The sequence below is a fragment of the Leucopleurus acutus genome, assembly GCF_964270905.1.
Source record: "Leucopleurus acutus genome assembly, chromosome: 7".
Taxonomy (NCBI): Eukaryota; Metazoa; Chordata; class Mammalia; order Artiodactyla; family Delphinidae; genus Leucopleurus; species Leucopleurus acutus.
The window spans coordinates 86,018,863-86,032,642 of record NC_139150.1 but is presented as its reverse complement, the minus strand read 5'-3'; the positions used below and the strand labels follow the sequence as shown (position 1 = coordinate 86,032,642).

General features: G+C 42.7%; 1 protein-coding gene across 2 annotated transcripts in view; it reads right to left on the bottom strand.

The window, feature by feature from the left end:
• LOC309964462 (aminopeptidase O-like) overlaps positions 1–13,780 on the bottom strand; it is a 154,340-nt gene that overhangs the window by 82,837 nt on the left and 57,723 nt on the right. Inside the window, exons 7-8 of one of the 2 annotated variants that reach the window (XM_082843479.1) lie at positions 1,911–1,973; positions 1,433–1,507 (exon numbers count right to left, since the gene is read on the bottom strand). In XM_082843479.1, coding sequence (XP_082699605.1) covers positions 1,433–1,507; positions 1,911–1,973 — 138 coding nt within the window. The remainder of the gene's footprint in view (positions 1–1,432; positions 1,508–1,910; positions 1,974–13,780) is intronic. The other variant, XM_082843480.1, reaches the window with a different exon arrangement.

Here is a 13,780-nt window from a genome sequence, read left to right as displayed (position 1 = left end):
AGATTTTGGTAGTGATGGTAGCTGGTAATCCACAAAGATAAGGGCTTCCACTTCTTTTATGCATGATACATTGTGTGCTTGGGTAATCTTACTTTGGGTTTAAAAAAATAACAGCTAAAAACTATTTTTTAAAATACTAAATAAGCCGTAATTCTTTTTCCTTCTTTGGACATTTTATGATCTCATCTATCCATCACCTCACAAACATTTTTAAAAACACCTAGACCATGAAAGTTAAACAAACACGACCTACCATGGCATGTCAAGGTATGGTCAGAAAACTCAAGCCCATTCAAAATGACAACTTTTTCTATTACTGTTTAACTGAAGTGACATACGTGACTCTTGGTTTAAAGAGTCACACTCTTCACACACTGGATGACTCCTTACAAATGACTACACTCCTAGGCCAGTTCTTTTTGTAATTCTCTCAGAAGCTGCCCTTGGTATCCTTAAATGCACTCTGAAACTTTGGTATCACCTTCATTACGATGTGCTCTGTGCACATTCTCGGACACTGCAATGCCCATACTAAGGCAACACATCACAGAAGTTGGCAGCAATGCTATCAGCAAGAATTTGGCTTCAGAATCAGAAGTGATTCATCATACATTCTAGCAGCAGAAAAACAACACACTGCTATTTTAATCCCTTGGTGCTTTCAAGAATCAAAAAACAGTAAAATAATTAAAGCAAAAGCAACAAAAATCATATCTGCTGTAAGGTTTGTAAAAACGTTATTCACTTTTGAGAGTTTTCAATGAAATCACTCAGGAAACGACAGACTACTTACCTTATTTCGTATTACTTATTACAATGACAAATCAAGTTTTGACTTAACACAATTTCAGGAGAAAACAGGTAGTCCAAACTTCTGCAAAGTAGCATACTGAAATTCTAAGTGTAGAAAAACAAACTTCTCATTTGCATTAGTAAATAAAATCTCTCCTAGTGTTTCAAAAGTAATACACTTCTTTCATTTTCTCTCTCCATTTTTCAGAGTACTCTAAAGTCTAAATGAATGAGTGTGCTACTGTCTCTGTCACGACCAAGCAGAGAAACCTGATACTGTGGGTGACTTATTCAGAACAACCCCCTTTTTTAGAGATAGTTATATAATAATATAATACCATAATAAATACTACTGGTCTAATGTAATAATGGAACTCGCTTATGTCCTAACGCTCTATTTAATAAACATGAAAGAAATCTCTATCCTGGGTCATTCTAACTTCCTGAGAACACAGTACGTTGATAAGTCACTAGAATTATCAACCAGCGTTTCTATAGAACTATCCAGGTATATCTAAGGTTTACTGCAAACTTAAAAAAAAAAAAAAAAAGCTACTCTGTCGTTGCGACCAAGTATTCAGGGCCAGACGGGGAGACTGATCAAGAACTCCATCCAGTGCTCTCTTTCGGGGACCCCTACCTTTTCCAACACTTCTTCTGTCTCCTTTCGTTTCCGTTTTCGGGGTCTCCTGTTCACTCGGACCCATTTGGCGACCTGAAGTTCAAAAACCACAGGGCATTTTAAACACAGAACGACGGATCCTGAGGGCCGCCCCTCAGCGCGAGAAACAAACGATCGACAGCCTCGCGACATAGCCTTCCTCGGCTTCACCTGGGGGAGCCACAGGCACCCTTCGGGGCTCGCGGGGCCGCCTCAGCGCAGGGGGCCCTCGGGTCTGCGGCGAGCCGAGGCCGCGACCTTCGCCCCGGCCGCTCCCTCCGTTATCGGCCCGATTTGCCGCCCCCGCGCCGGTGGGAGCCAGAGCCCCCGAACGAGGGCCATCTTACCCACCGCTGCCACGCGACGCAGCCGACCGGGGTCTCCGCGCCAGGGATGCAACGCGCGACCCACCGCCCGGGGAGGGAGGGAGCCCAAGGACCGCGCCGCCCGCACTCACCTCGGCGCTCACTTGCCGCACGAGCCCGCACTCCGCCCCGGCCAGGAGCTCCCTCTGCAGCGGCTGCGGGGGAAGGGGACAGAGTCAAGTTTTTCCCGAGAGCCGCCCCAGCCTCCCTCCCCCGCGCCCCACCAACTCGGCGCGCCAACCCCGTACCTCGCCCGCGGTAGGTGAAGGTGGGAGCCTGGCGCCGGAACCCGCGCCTAGGGCCGTCCGCCCCGCCGGCCCGCCGGACACCGGGGAACGCTCGAGGCCCGCAACACCTAAGGCACAGCGCGGGCGGCGGGCGAGCGCGGGGCCCGGGCGGCGGCGCGGGCGGCGGGCGGGCGCTGAGCGGGGGCGGGGCCTGCCTTAAAGGTATAGGCGGCCGCGCCGCCCTCCCCGCAGGTCGCCTCCGCCCCCACCCCCGCCGGCGCTCCGCCTGTGTTATTGTTCTCTTCGCAAACATCTTTCTTCTCCTCCCTGCGTCCTGCCCGCGCCCTCCCACGCGCGGGCCGATCCCCGGCGCGCGCACTTACCTTTCCAGCCCACAAGCCTGCGGGACCCCGGGTACCGCGAAAGGGCTTCTTGACCGCGGTGGGAGCAGAATTGCTGCCCGCCGGCAGGCGAAAAGGCTTAGCGGCAAAAGCTCCCTCAACCCCGCGGCCAGCCTGAACTCGCCCTTCGGGTCAGAAACCTAAGTGTCCAGATGGCCTTCGCGGAGGGAAAGGAACTTTCCTAATGGAGTTTTCTCTGGGAATGGATTAGACGCCATTGAGTTGACCTTTTCCAGTGGCCCCTCCGGACTCCGGGGCGGTGGCAGGTGACCTCCTGGGGGAGAAGCCGCGAGCGCGTGAAAGGCGAACCCGGGGCTCCGCCCGCGCGTCGCGGGAGCTAACGCGCTCTGGGTGAGCCCGGCCGGCGCCGCGCTTGCCCGGCCTGTGGACCCCTCCAAAGCGACTAGCAGAATTTAAGAAGGGGTCAATACGTCTTCATAAATAGGGGTAAACTTTCCACTCAGTTTATAAAAGTGTGAGATACCCTCAGTCTTTTCCGCCGACCCCCAAAAGGCTTTCTTTCCATCCTCATCAGAAGTGGGCTGAACCAGCCTGGGGGGTGAGTGCTTTGGGAGAAGAGTCGGGTCGCACTCGCGTTTGCTGATGTTGACCATTCCTTTAACTTTATCGCATTTCTTTAAAGAAAATCTGTCTTGCCCTCTCTTTATTGCTACTCCATCCTTCTTTCAAGATCAAAAGCTTTAGATCAAAGCCAAGAGCAAACTCACTACTTTAAATAGAAGCAACTTTGCCATGGAGTATTTTACACAAAGGGGAGCTTCTTAATGGAGACATCAGAGTGGAAAACTTTATTTTATCCCTTCATCCCAGATTCATAACTGGACTAACTTAAAATTACATTGATGATGCACTTCTGTTTCCTAAAACAAACAACAGGACTGCTCAAACGGGAGATTCTTGACTTGGTGTTTGTGTTAACAGGAATTTAAAAAAAAAAAAAAAAACCCTATGTAGAGTTAAATCAACATATTAACCGGTATTAGCTAAGTGCTATGAAATGCATGCTCGTTTGCTAAAGATTTTTTCTAGGTGTTATCGAATCTTTTTATATATAATGTACAACCATCACATACAATTTTTTTACTGTAAACGAAATGCACAAAAATAGATAGTCTTGCAAGCCTCAAATGCACAGCAATATAGGCAGGTTAAAATTACAAATGATGAAGTGGATTATGTAATTGCAGAGCTGCTTAATTTTAAATGGAAATAAAACTTTGAACTATTTAAGCTTCCCTGCTACTAATAACAGTTCCAGAATCAATAGAAATCTATCACTGACTGACATTTCCCTTTACCCACTAGAATTTTTTTTCTTGGGAATTCACCATGTCTAAGATTCCCTGATACAAACAGTTCAATATTGATGTACAGTGCCATGCCTAAATGGACCTCTCTTAAGTGTCCTCTTTGCTGATTTAGCAACAATTTAAAAACATGTCTTAGAAGAAACAAAAACCAAAGTAAATTCCAACAATCCAGCAGCAGGAAGAAAGATAACTATTGCAAATTAAACCTTACACAGACTTCTATGAAAATCTGCTGTTACAGCTGGGTAGTTAGTACTTGAAAGCTTTTTCCCCTTATAATTTTCATCTGGTTGTGGTCTCAAATACACACACACACATACACACACACACACACACACACACACACACACACAAGATTGTTCCTCATTCTAAAAATCCCTTTGAGCCAGTGGAAAGATCTTAAGAACTGAGACCTGGGAACACCATCTCGGTGCCATTGACAGTCTCCTTTCTTGCTAGCACCCAGTTCACAGAGAATCTAACGGTTTCTGGCACAAGCTGAGCAAGAAAACATCCTACTGTTACTCTGCTCTTCTAGGACTCTGAGTGGGTAGCAAAAGCTGTGGTCCATTCTAAGTGCCTACTAACTTGTCTCCTTGTTTGTCCTCTTGCCCCCCAAACCCACCCCCTCAATCTTTCTTCTCCACAAGGAAACCAGAATGGTATTTACAAAGGTAGTTCAAATGGTATCACTTTGCTTTACTGAGAATGCATTTCCTTCTCTTTTTTGCCTGGCTGGCTCCTACTTATTCTCTAGTGCTGGGCTTAAACAACACTTCCCCAGAAAGGTCTTCCTCACTCCCCAATCCAAATTATGTCATCCCACTGTGTTTTCCTGTTTATTTCCTTGAAAGTAATTATCTTTTATAGATATTTAAATTTTTTATTTTTATTATTTTTAAAATAATTTTTAAAATAATTATTTATTTTTGGCTGCGTTGGGTCCATTGCTGCAAGCGGGCTTTCTCTAGTTGCAGGGAGCAGGGCCTACTCTTTGTTGTGGTGCGCGGGCTTCTCATTGCACTGGCCTCTCTCGTTGTGGAGCACTGGCTCTAGGGCGCGCGGGCTTCAGTAGTTGTGGCTCGTGGACTCTAGAGCACAGGCTCAGTAGTTGTGGCATGCGGGCTTAGTTGCTTCGCGGCATGTGGGATCTTCCCGGACCAGGGCTCGAACCCGTGTCCCCTGCATTGGCAGACAGATTCTTAACCACTGCGCCACCAGGGAAGCCCTAAAATGTTTTATTTTTATTGAGACATTATTTTTTAGAAAAATTTGTGCAGATAGCACAGAATTCCCATGTGCCAACATAACCCACAGTTTCCTTTATTATTAATTTCTTGCATCAGTGCCAGGAATTTGTTACAATTAATGAACCAATATTTGATACATTATTAAGTAAAGTCCATAGTTTACATTCGGGTTCACTCTTGTGTTATACAGTTCTATTATAACTATTTTTTATTAATTTATCAAATATCTATTTCCCCGACTGGATTTTAAGGTCCAGGAAGAAAGAGATCCTGTCCCTTCTGTTCCTGATTTTTGTCCAGTCACTAAAAACACTGCCTGGCACATAGTAGATGCTCAATAAATGTGTTAAGTAAGTGAATGGAAGGATAAAGGAATAAATGACTGAATAAATGGCATATGAAATTTCATGGGGGAAAATCTTAAGAAGAAGATCTTTCTAATTAACTCCTGCTCTACTAAAATATCTTAATTTGTAAAGAGCACAGAATTATACATTTTTAAAAAGGAGACACCATGGGTTTTCAGTTACATTGCCAGGGTACTTCTAAAATGACCTTTTTTAAAAAATAAAATAAAAATAGAAATGGGAAATAAAAGTTCCTAATTCCCTCATATATTATTCACTAAAACTGTATCCCAAAATGGTGGTAGGAGCTGAATTTAATCTGGAATGAAATATTAACATATTTCATGACCCTGGAAAAGTATTAATTCTCTTTGAGCATGTTCAATATAACCTCAACACGTTTCTCCTTTTGTCCACCTAAATCTACCTTTCTTCATCAGGGGACCCCAGTGAAGGATCCCAGTGAAACTTGAAGAAGACGACTTTTTAAAAAATTGAATTCTGTAGCTGGGGATGAATACTCTAATAACTGTCTTTGAAAATGTGGTGAAAGCACTTTAAAGCTATCTTTTAAAAACAGATGTCTTCTATTTTAATTATATCTTTAAAAATGGCTTGTCTAGTAGAGATGCAAGTTTTTTTAAAAAAAATGTTTTAAGAAACTTTCTTGTCAAAGCAGTTTATAACAGCTGAAGACAATTTCAGAAGCTGAGGAAAATGCCATTGCTTTTAAAATAAAAGCATTACTTAACCTAGTGGCTGGAGATTACTTTTGGAGGGAAAAATCCTTTTTCTGTTTTCTTTTTTTAGTCGAGAGGAAGTAACTCCTTGAAATGACTCCTTTCACTGGAAAATGATAGTGCTACAAATTTCATATTGTTAATATGGATGTGTGCCTCTGCTTGGTGATGAGGTACAGTCCAGAGGAATGAGAAGCAGCAGCATGCCTTCCTAGGCAACCAGAAGGCTGAAAGGGCTAATGAGGGAAGCCCTTTAATTAGACCGAACAGCTTCAGATGGCAAATTATACTCCCTTATGCACAGCAGAGGGAAAACTATCCACTATGAGAAGTCAAAAGACTTTTTAATACCAAACAAGGTAAAGGTCCAGAAGCTTTTGCTGGCTTCCGAAGGGCTCTATAGCCAACATATATTCAGGGTAAATTAGAAGGTAAGAGTCTACACATGTCTGGAAATAAAATCAAGGTTAGTTCAGGTTGCAAATAATAACAAGCAAGGAGTAGGGGCAAAGTTAGCCAATGTTTATGTCTTTAAATTTTGCTCTTTCATTTTAAAATGTAACATTCCTTTATGATATCTTTATATTTGACTTTAGAAAAATTATAATTTGTATTATTGCCCGTTTTGTCTTTATGTTAGAATGAATGCCTAATTTCTTTCTGAAGAAGATTTTGGCCCTGCCAAATGAACTTCTCAGTGGAAGCCCTTATAAAGCATAGTTTTCAAAAAAGGAAATCCATCCCACACTTGCTTCGCAGTGACCTGGCTGACAGAATCTCTCCTCTTAGTAACCATAACCCTGAACTCACTGTTGCTCAAAAACTTTTACACAGCTTGCCTGAGGTAGCATGCTCAGTTCTTCCATTTCTTGATCCCCTCTGAAAATCTGATGAAGCATTTGCTATCAACTACTGGCTCCCCAGAGAAAAATACACCAAGGTGCACAGCCACCCAACACACCAATTGTCAGGTTCACAGAGTTTGCGGATACCAAAACTCCTGCCCAGGAGAGTCTAAGGTTTTCTTGGGTTAAGGCAGACCACCTCACAGCTGGTGCAGGATGCATCTTACTGGTGCTCTGTGAAATTCCTTTTATCGCATTACATTCTGGGAAGAAGCCATCAACCTTTATTGAGGTGCATTATGAAAAACAACCCATAAAATCCATCACAGTGTTTACCGTAAGGATGGTTTTAGATGGTTGTTTATTATATTAAATAGTAATTTTCCGTGAGGACCCATAGGAAAAACTTCCCCGTAGTATCAACATCAGGAATAGCTGGACTTAGGCAACTGGTTTGTTTTACCTCATGAACACTGCAAATTGATCCTTTTTCCTTCTTCTAGAAAGCTCTGTGACCCTACATTAAGCCAAGTATAGGAACTTCAGGGGGTACATATTGTATGCTAATGTAATTCCTGGCCCCATCTTATTTTCCTAACGTTATTTTCACATTGCTTCAGTTTTCTTATTTTAATTTACTTTTATCATGCTATATTTTGCTTTCTAAGAGTTTGCTTAACTCTCTTTTGAACAAGGAGGAGTATAAATAAATAAAATATTCTGGGTTTATTTTTTCTTTCTTTAAATGTCTTTTTCTCTTTTGGAGGGAGGAAGGGGGTCTGAAAAAAATTTTATGGTTCTAGTATTTCGCTCCATTAACACTTAGAAGTGAAGTATAGAAGGTAAGGACTTATGATTATACCCTATTTATAAAATTTGAGGAAAAGAACTGTTAAAAAAATAAAGCCAAAAAGAAATATACTACTATACAAACATCACAGAGGACTAATATAAAAATGTTAACCAACCAAGTATTTTATCACTTTTGATATCAAAACCAGAGGAACATATAGACGGGTTATTCACTTAACGAACACATTGAGTTTGCCTACTGCAAAACAGAGCACTCAACTTCGTGAACACAAAGATGAATAAGACACCATCCCTGTCCTCAGGAGACTAGTATGACCAGGCGGTAAGGCGGCATGGTATAAAGAGTGCGCAGACAGCCTGTCTGGGTTTGAATCCAGGCTCTGCCACATATTAGCTGTCTGACCTCTTTAAGCCTCTTTCTCATAGAGTTGTGAAGATCAAATGACACATGCGATGTGCTTACAAGAGAAGGCAGTTGTTACTTATCAAAAGTGTAGACTACCGGAACTAAGAAGCAACACAACGTCACTAGAAGCTGGAGGAAAGTGACCTGAAGACAAAAAAAAGTGCTGAAGTACTACATATATCAGAGACCGTGGAACCTCAGAACGGGTAGAAAGAACCAGAGTGGCCAGTTTTGTACAAGATTAAGTTTACAAAGCACTTCCACATATGGACTGTTCTGTTTGTTTCTCATACTGTCCCATGTTCAGGATGAAGAGACTGAGTCTCAGGGAAGTATAGTGCTTTGAATATCTCATACTGTGTGGCCCTTAGACCTCCTGGCTGGAAATGTAGTGTTCTTTCTACTCTAGCATGAGAGCTTAGGGAACATCTAGCCCGACTGTCTCGCTTTAAGATATTTGCTTATTATGTGGATCAGATCAACCATACATTAAAACACAGCCCGTAAAATATAATCCCATACCATAAAGGTCTATTGAAACAGACATTTTAGAAAACAGGTATAAGTATATCCTCCTCAATCCCCATATGACTGCAGTTCTTTACAGGCACTTAACATTCTTGGACACTATAATCTTAAAGAGTTTCACAGGTGAAATATAAAATTATGGAGGTGTGGTTTTAGATCAGTTGTTGCCAACCCCTGACTGCTCAGTAGAATCACCAGGAGGGTTTACAAATCCTAGTGCCCAGGAGGCACTCCAGACCGCTTAGATTCACATCTTCGAAAGTGGGCCCCAGGCATCAGTCAGTTTACAAGTCCCCCCCTCCCCGACCAGGGATCCCAATGGGCAGCCTGTGTTGAGAACCACTGGTTTGGATCATTTTAATGATGACCCATCTCTAAGAGGTTACTATGAAGAAATTCCAGGCGTTTGAGAGACATCTAAATTTCAAGGTCAATGCCACAGAGGACAGCCACCTATTGTGTTCTATTACAATAAGTCCCTTTGGGCAGATGGCAGACACAAAGCTGGACAGGATGGGCTGTCAGGCTGACCTAGGGTAGCATTTCCTATAGCTTACTCTTAGGAATAAACTTCAGGGCAAGATTGCTTAAGCGTGCCTGTGTGCACGCACACACACACACACACACACACACACACAACACACACACACAAGAATTAAAAAGAAGTGGAAATGGAAGATCTCAACACTACCCAGAAGGAAGGCAAGAATGGATGGATATTTGACTGTCTGGAGTTTTTTCCAGGTTCCTGGTTAATATGATTCTGGATCCTGACTGAAAGAGCATAGATCCTCGTCTTCAGGGACCCTGATTTTAGTGCTGACCTGGAATTCTGTATACATGAGGTGGTATTTCCCACTCATCCCCTGTGAACAATGCTCTAATTATGTTGATGGCTGCCACACATTCCCTGGAAACAAGCATTTTGCATTTGGAAGATTGCTGGCTAGGATTAGAGGACAGTGGCTACCAATGGAAAAGACCCTTTGCTGCGTGCAAAAGCTACTGTTTCACACAGAGCGCAACCCGGGTAGCTTGAGTCTTCTTGGGTACCGTGCTCTAACCAAATGGGCTTCCTTGTTTAGGAAAGACACACTACACCAATGCTACAGGGAAACTACTCTGGCAAAATGCCTTATATTATTTATTAATTATTAATTATTATTAATCCCAATCAGGGATTGAACCCGGGCTCCGGCAGTGAAAGTGCCAAGTCCTAACCAGTGGACCACCAGGGGATTCCCGTGATATTAGTCACTAATTTAAAACACAAACCTATATGTTAACATTTCACTAGGTTGAAAAGCAAATACTCACGTCTGGGTCCCTTTGGTTATTCCCTAAACTGGGATGGGTGTGGTATCTGTAAGTGTGTGCACATGGAGTGCCCGTGCTCCCTGGAGTCTGTGGCCCTCGGCATGTCTATTTTTCTTTTTCCAACATTTCTATCTTTAAAAATCTTGGCACTCAGACTCTGTTGCCTATCATCTGGTCTCCCAGAGGAACCCCATGAAGTCACAATTTGCAAAGTCACAAGAGGAATGGGCCTAAGTCATCCTACCTCTGTAGAGAAATAGGATCACACACGTACATACGTATACACACACAGTGTAGGAAGAACAAAATCCATCACAACTGGGGGGAGATGGCTGTCCCAAATGTAAATAATATACGAAAAAAGCTATTTTCCAGAATGTGTGTTCACCAAACATTTAGATCCATATAAGAGATGTTCCAGAAGAACAGTGGGAAGGGCCAGAATTAATTGGCTGCTAATCTCTACTTTCTGTAGGATGTTTCCTCCAGCGGTGGATTAAATCAGTGTTTAATGCTACACAGGCCCAGCTGTGTCCATATTAGGAAATCCTGAGCTCACATCTCTCTCTCTCTCTCTCTCCCCATGAAAAGAGGAGGTATCCTCCCTCCCTTTGCTCTGCTTCCACCCCCTGCATGTGTAGGTGGGAGAGTAGGAGCCCGGGAATGTGAACTTGATCCACCATTGGTCAGCCAGGCAGTAAACTCTCATTGTTCTTTAGATACCAAACATAACTTCTTTCTAGTAGGGATAAACCCAGCCATTCTGCACACAACACAGCTTTTGTGCTCAGTAGTATGAGATGGAAAAGAACCACAAAGAACATTAGAGCTTCATTAGACTCATAAACATCTCTTAATATGCAGAATTTAAGAATCCACCCAGCTAATGTATATTCATACTAATATTAGGTACGTTAGAATCTCAAACCTAACAATCTTCTGGTCACTTGATTGTTTTTATAATTATGGATTTCAATTTACAGTTTAAATACTGTGGTCTGTTTTAGCTTTGCCTTCTGTTTGAGCACTTCCTATTTCACTACCTTGCTCTCAGGTTCAAGGGCACTGGAAATCATGCTAATGTACAACCAAATATGCTGTTGCTGTTTTCGGCGCTGGCTTGTGAATGTGGCTTAAGTACCTCTGTACAAAGCCACGTGTAATGGGAAATACACACCTGAGAACTTAGACCTAGGCACCCTCCATTCTTGCCATCTAGAAGCTATGTAACCCTGAGCATGTCACACAACCCTTAGGAAACCTGCCTCGCAGAGCTGTGCTGAGGACGAAATGAGATGGTGCATAAAGGGAGAGGCACCAAGTAGACCAGTAAATGCTAATTCCCTTCCTCTTTCCCCTCAGAAGCAAACGCCGGTCTCGTATTATGAACCTAAGTAATCTTTGAAAGGTCTCAAAATAATCGAGTTGTGACATCCTAATAAAAACCCACCACACAGACACGATGCCACTGGACAGAGCCTGCAGAGATATGACACGTCTGAGGCGCTGCAAACCACTGCCTGTCCCTTCCCAAAGGACTGGTGGACAAAATGGAGCACGTTGTCTTCCTCGTATGCCTGATTATAAAGGAGATCGTGCTGTTTCTGACCCCACCTCGCTCAAAACAATAAGCCCACTGTTGTTACAGAAAGACCGTAAAATGAAACTTGATATTTCTACATTCTTCTCTGAAGATACCAGCACGATCTGGTGCTAGATGCAGAAACATCTAAAATCCTAATAGTAGCTACATGCATTTAAAACCAATATAATAATTAAGAACTTGGGCTTTCTAGTTAGACAGATTTGCTTTTCCTCATCTATAAAATGGGTATAATAATGATGTCAGTCTTAGAGAGCTGTGACTAGAAAAAGTATATAGCAATTACGTATAATGTACTGAGCACCGTACTCAATAAAATGCACCTACTCAGTAAAATGATAGCCCTTTTTTCATTCTGGATATTCTAATAGGCAAAATAGTATACCCCAGTGCACTGTGGGGAGGGGAGAAGGATTAAATAAAAAATACAATTCTATAGGGAGTTACACTACCTATATATTCTTGGATTTACCCATTTACAGTTTAATTCACTGTAAGTATTTATGCCAAACCCAGGCAGACATCCCTCAATTACAAAATCAATGACAGTGTTGAAGAAATACAATTTGAGAAGCAGAGAACCAGTGAGAACTCAGGAGAAGCCAACTTTGTAATAAATACAACCGAGAAGAGTCTTAAAGAGAATGTGTCTTTGGTTGGCCGCACAAAATATGAAGTTTCAGCACGCAGAGCTGAGGGAAAAGGGAGAGAGCACAGAGGGAAAAGGAGGTGGAGTGCTTGGAGCAAAGGCCAAAGGAGCCACTGGACCTGGGGGGTGACTTCTGCCCAGGGCAGCAGGCCACAGGGATGAAGGGGCTCTCTCCAGTCTAGTCGCCTTGTCACTTGTGCCCCTAGAGTCTCAGTCCTCCATTCTGATGTATTGACTCTGGCCTAGCTCCCATGCATTTTCATGCCAATAAAGTTGCTGAAATTAAGAACCGAACTGTGACTCTTCGGGGCATAAATAATATCATATTGTAAAGTCTGGGCTGATAACAACCAGGATGCCCTTAACACTCTTAAGAAAAACCATCTGATCTATGATGCCCTCGATGTGGTTTGAAATTTCCCTCGGCCTACAAAGGAAAATATTTTTAGCATGTAGCACAGTTTGTAACAGACATATAAATGCACTGAAAATATAATTTTAGGAAAGCATCTGGGTTTAATCGTTTCTTGTTGTACCTCAACACCTAATAGGTTCTACTTTCTCAGTATAAGGAGCACTGCAACATTCTGCTACAAACTATGCAGCAATCACTGTAGCAATTTCTCATAAATATTTCATTATTGGCTCTGTTTTTATTTTTAAAGTGGCATATAAAAGCAGCATAAAAAGGAAGTGCTCCTTCTGGAGCATTTGCCCCCAATGTTTTCCCCTCCTTCAAAAAGCAACCTAGAATTCACTGGACGAAGTTTCCCAAGGTCATTTGGACAACAGACATATACCAGTACTTACTTTTATGTCTCAAAATGTATCCTAGCAATAGTTGCCACGGTCCAAGGTGAAACTCACCTGCAGTTTTTATTGATACGCAGGAATTTTAAGACATTAACAACCCTACCAAAATTTTTCTCATCTCCTGAGGGTCAAACAGGTTAATATCTGTGAATAATTGATTTTAATCAGTAGCAAGTGCCTATCCTTCAATGATCAACCAGCATAAATGCTCTGGCAGATTGATTATTACTTAACATTTCTCCCAATAACCTTTCATATAGCAATTTTCCAGTGGAAGAGAAAAGAAAGGCATGAACAGGGTTGTTTTTTTTTTTGATAGTATACATTTGTAAAACACCACTCAGGACAAAACATATGAAAACTCTCCCGATATCACTCCTAACTAAGGGCAAGTTTTCAGTCTGAGGGCAATTCAACAGATTCCTGGAGAGGAAAGGAAGACACTCAGAGGAAAAGTAAATTCCAACTTCCTCCTTTCAGAGGTAACCAGGAGCTGAGGCCTCAGCGAGGTACTGGGCACAGCATACGGTGACATGAGGCTCAAAGTGGCTCTGACCTTCACCTAGGCCTGTTCCCCTCATTCCCCAAAGAAGCAGTGAGGACTCAGAGAAGATGAGTGGCTCGCCCACAGGCACACAGCTTAGTGGTGCAGGGCTCTCTCCAAAGCTGCATCTAATGTATCAGTTATCTCC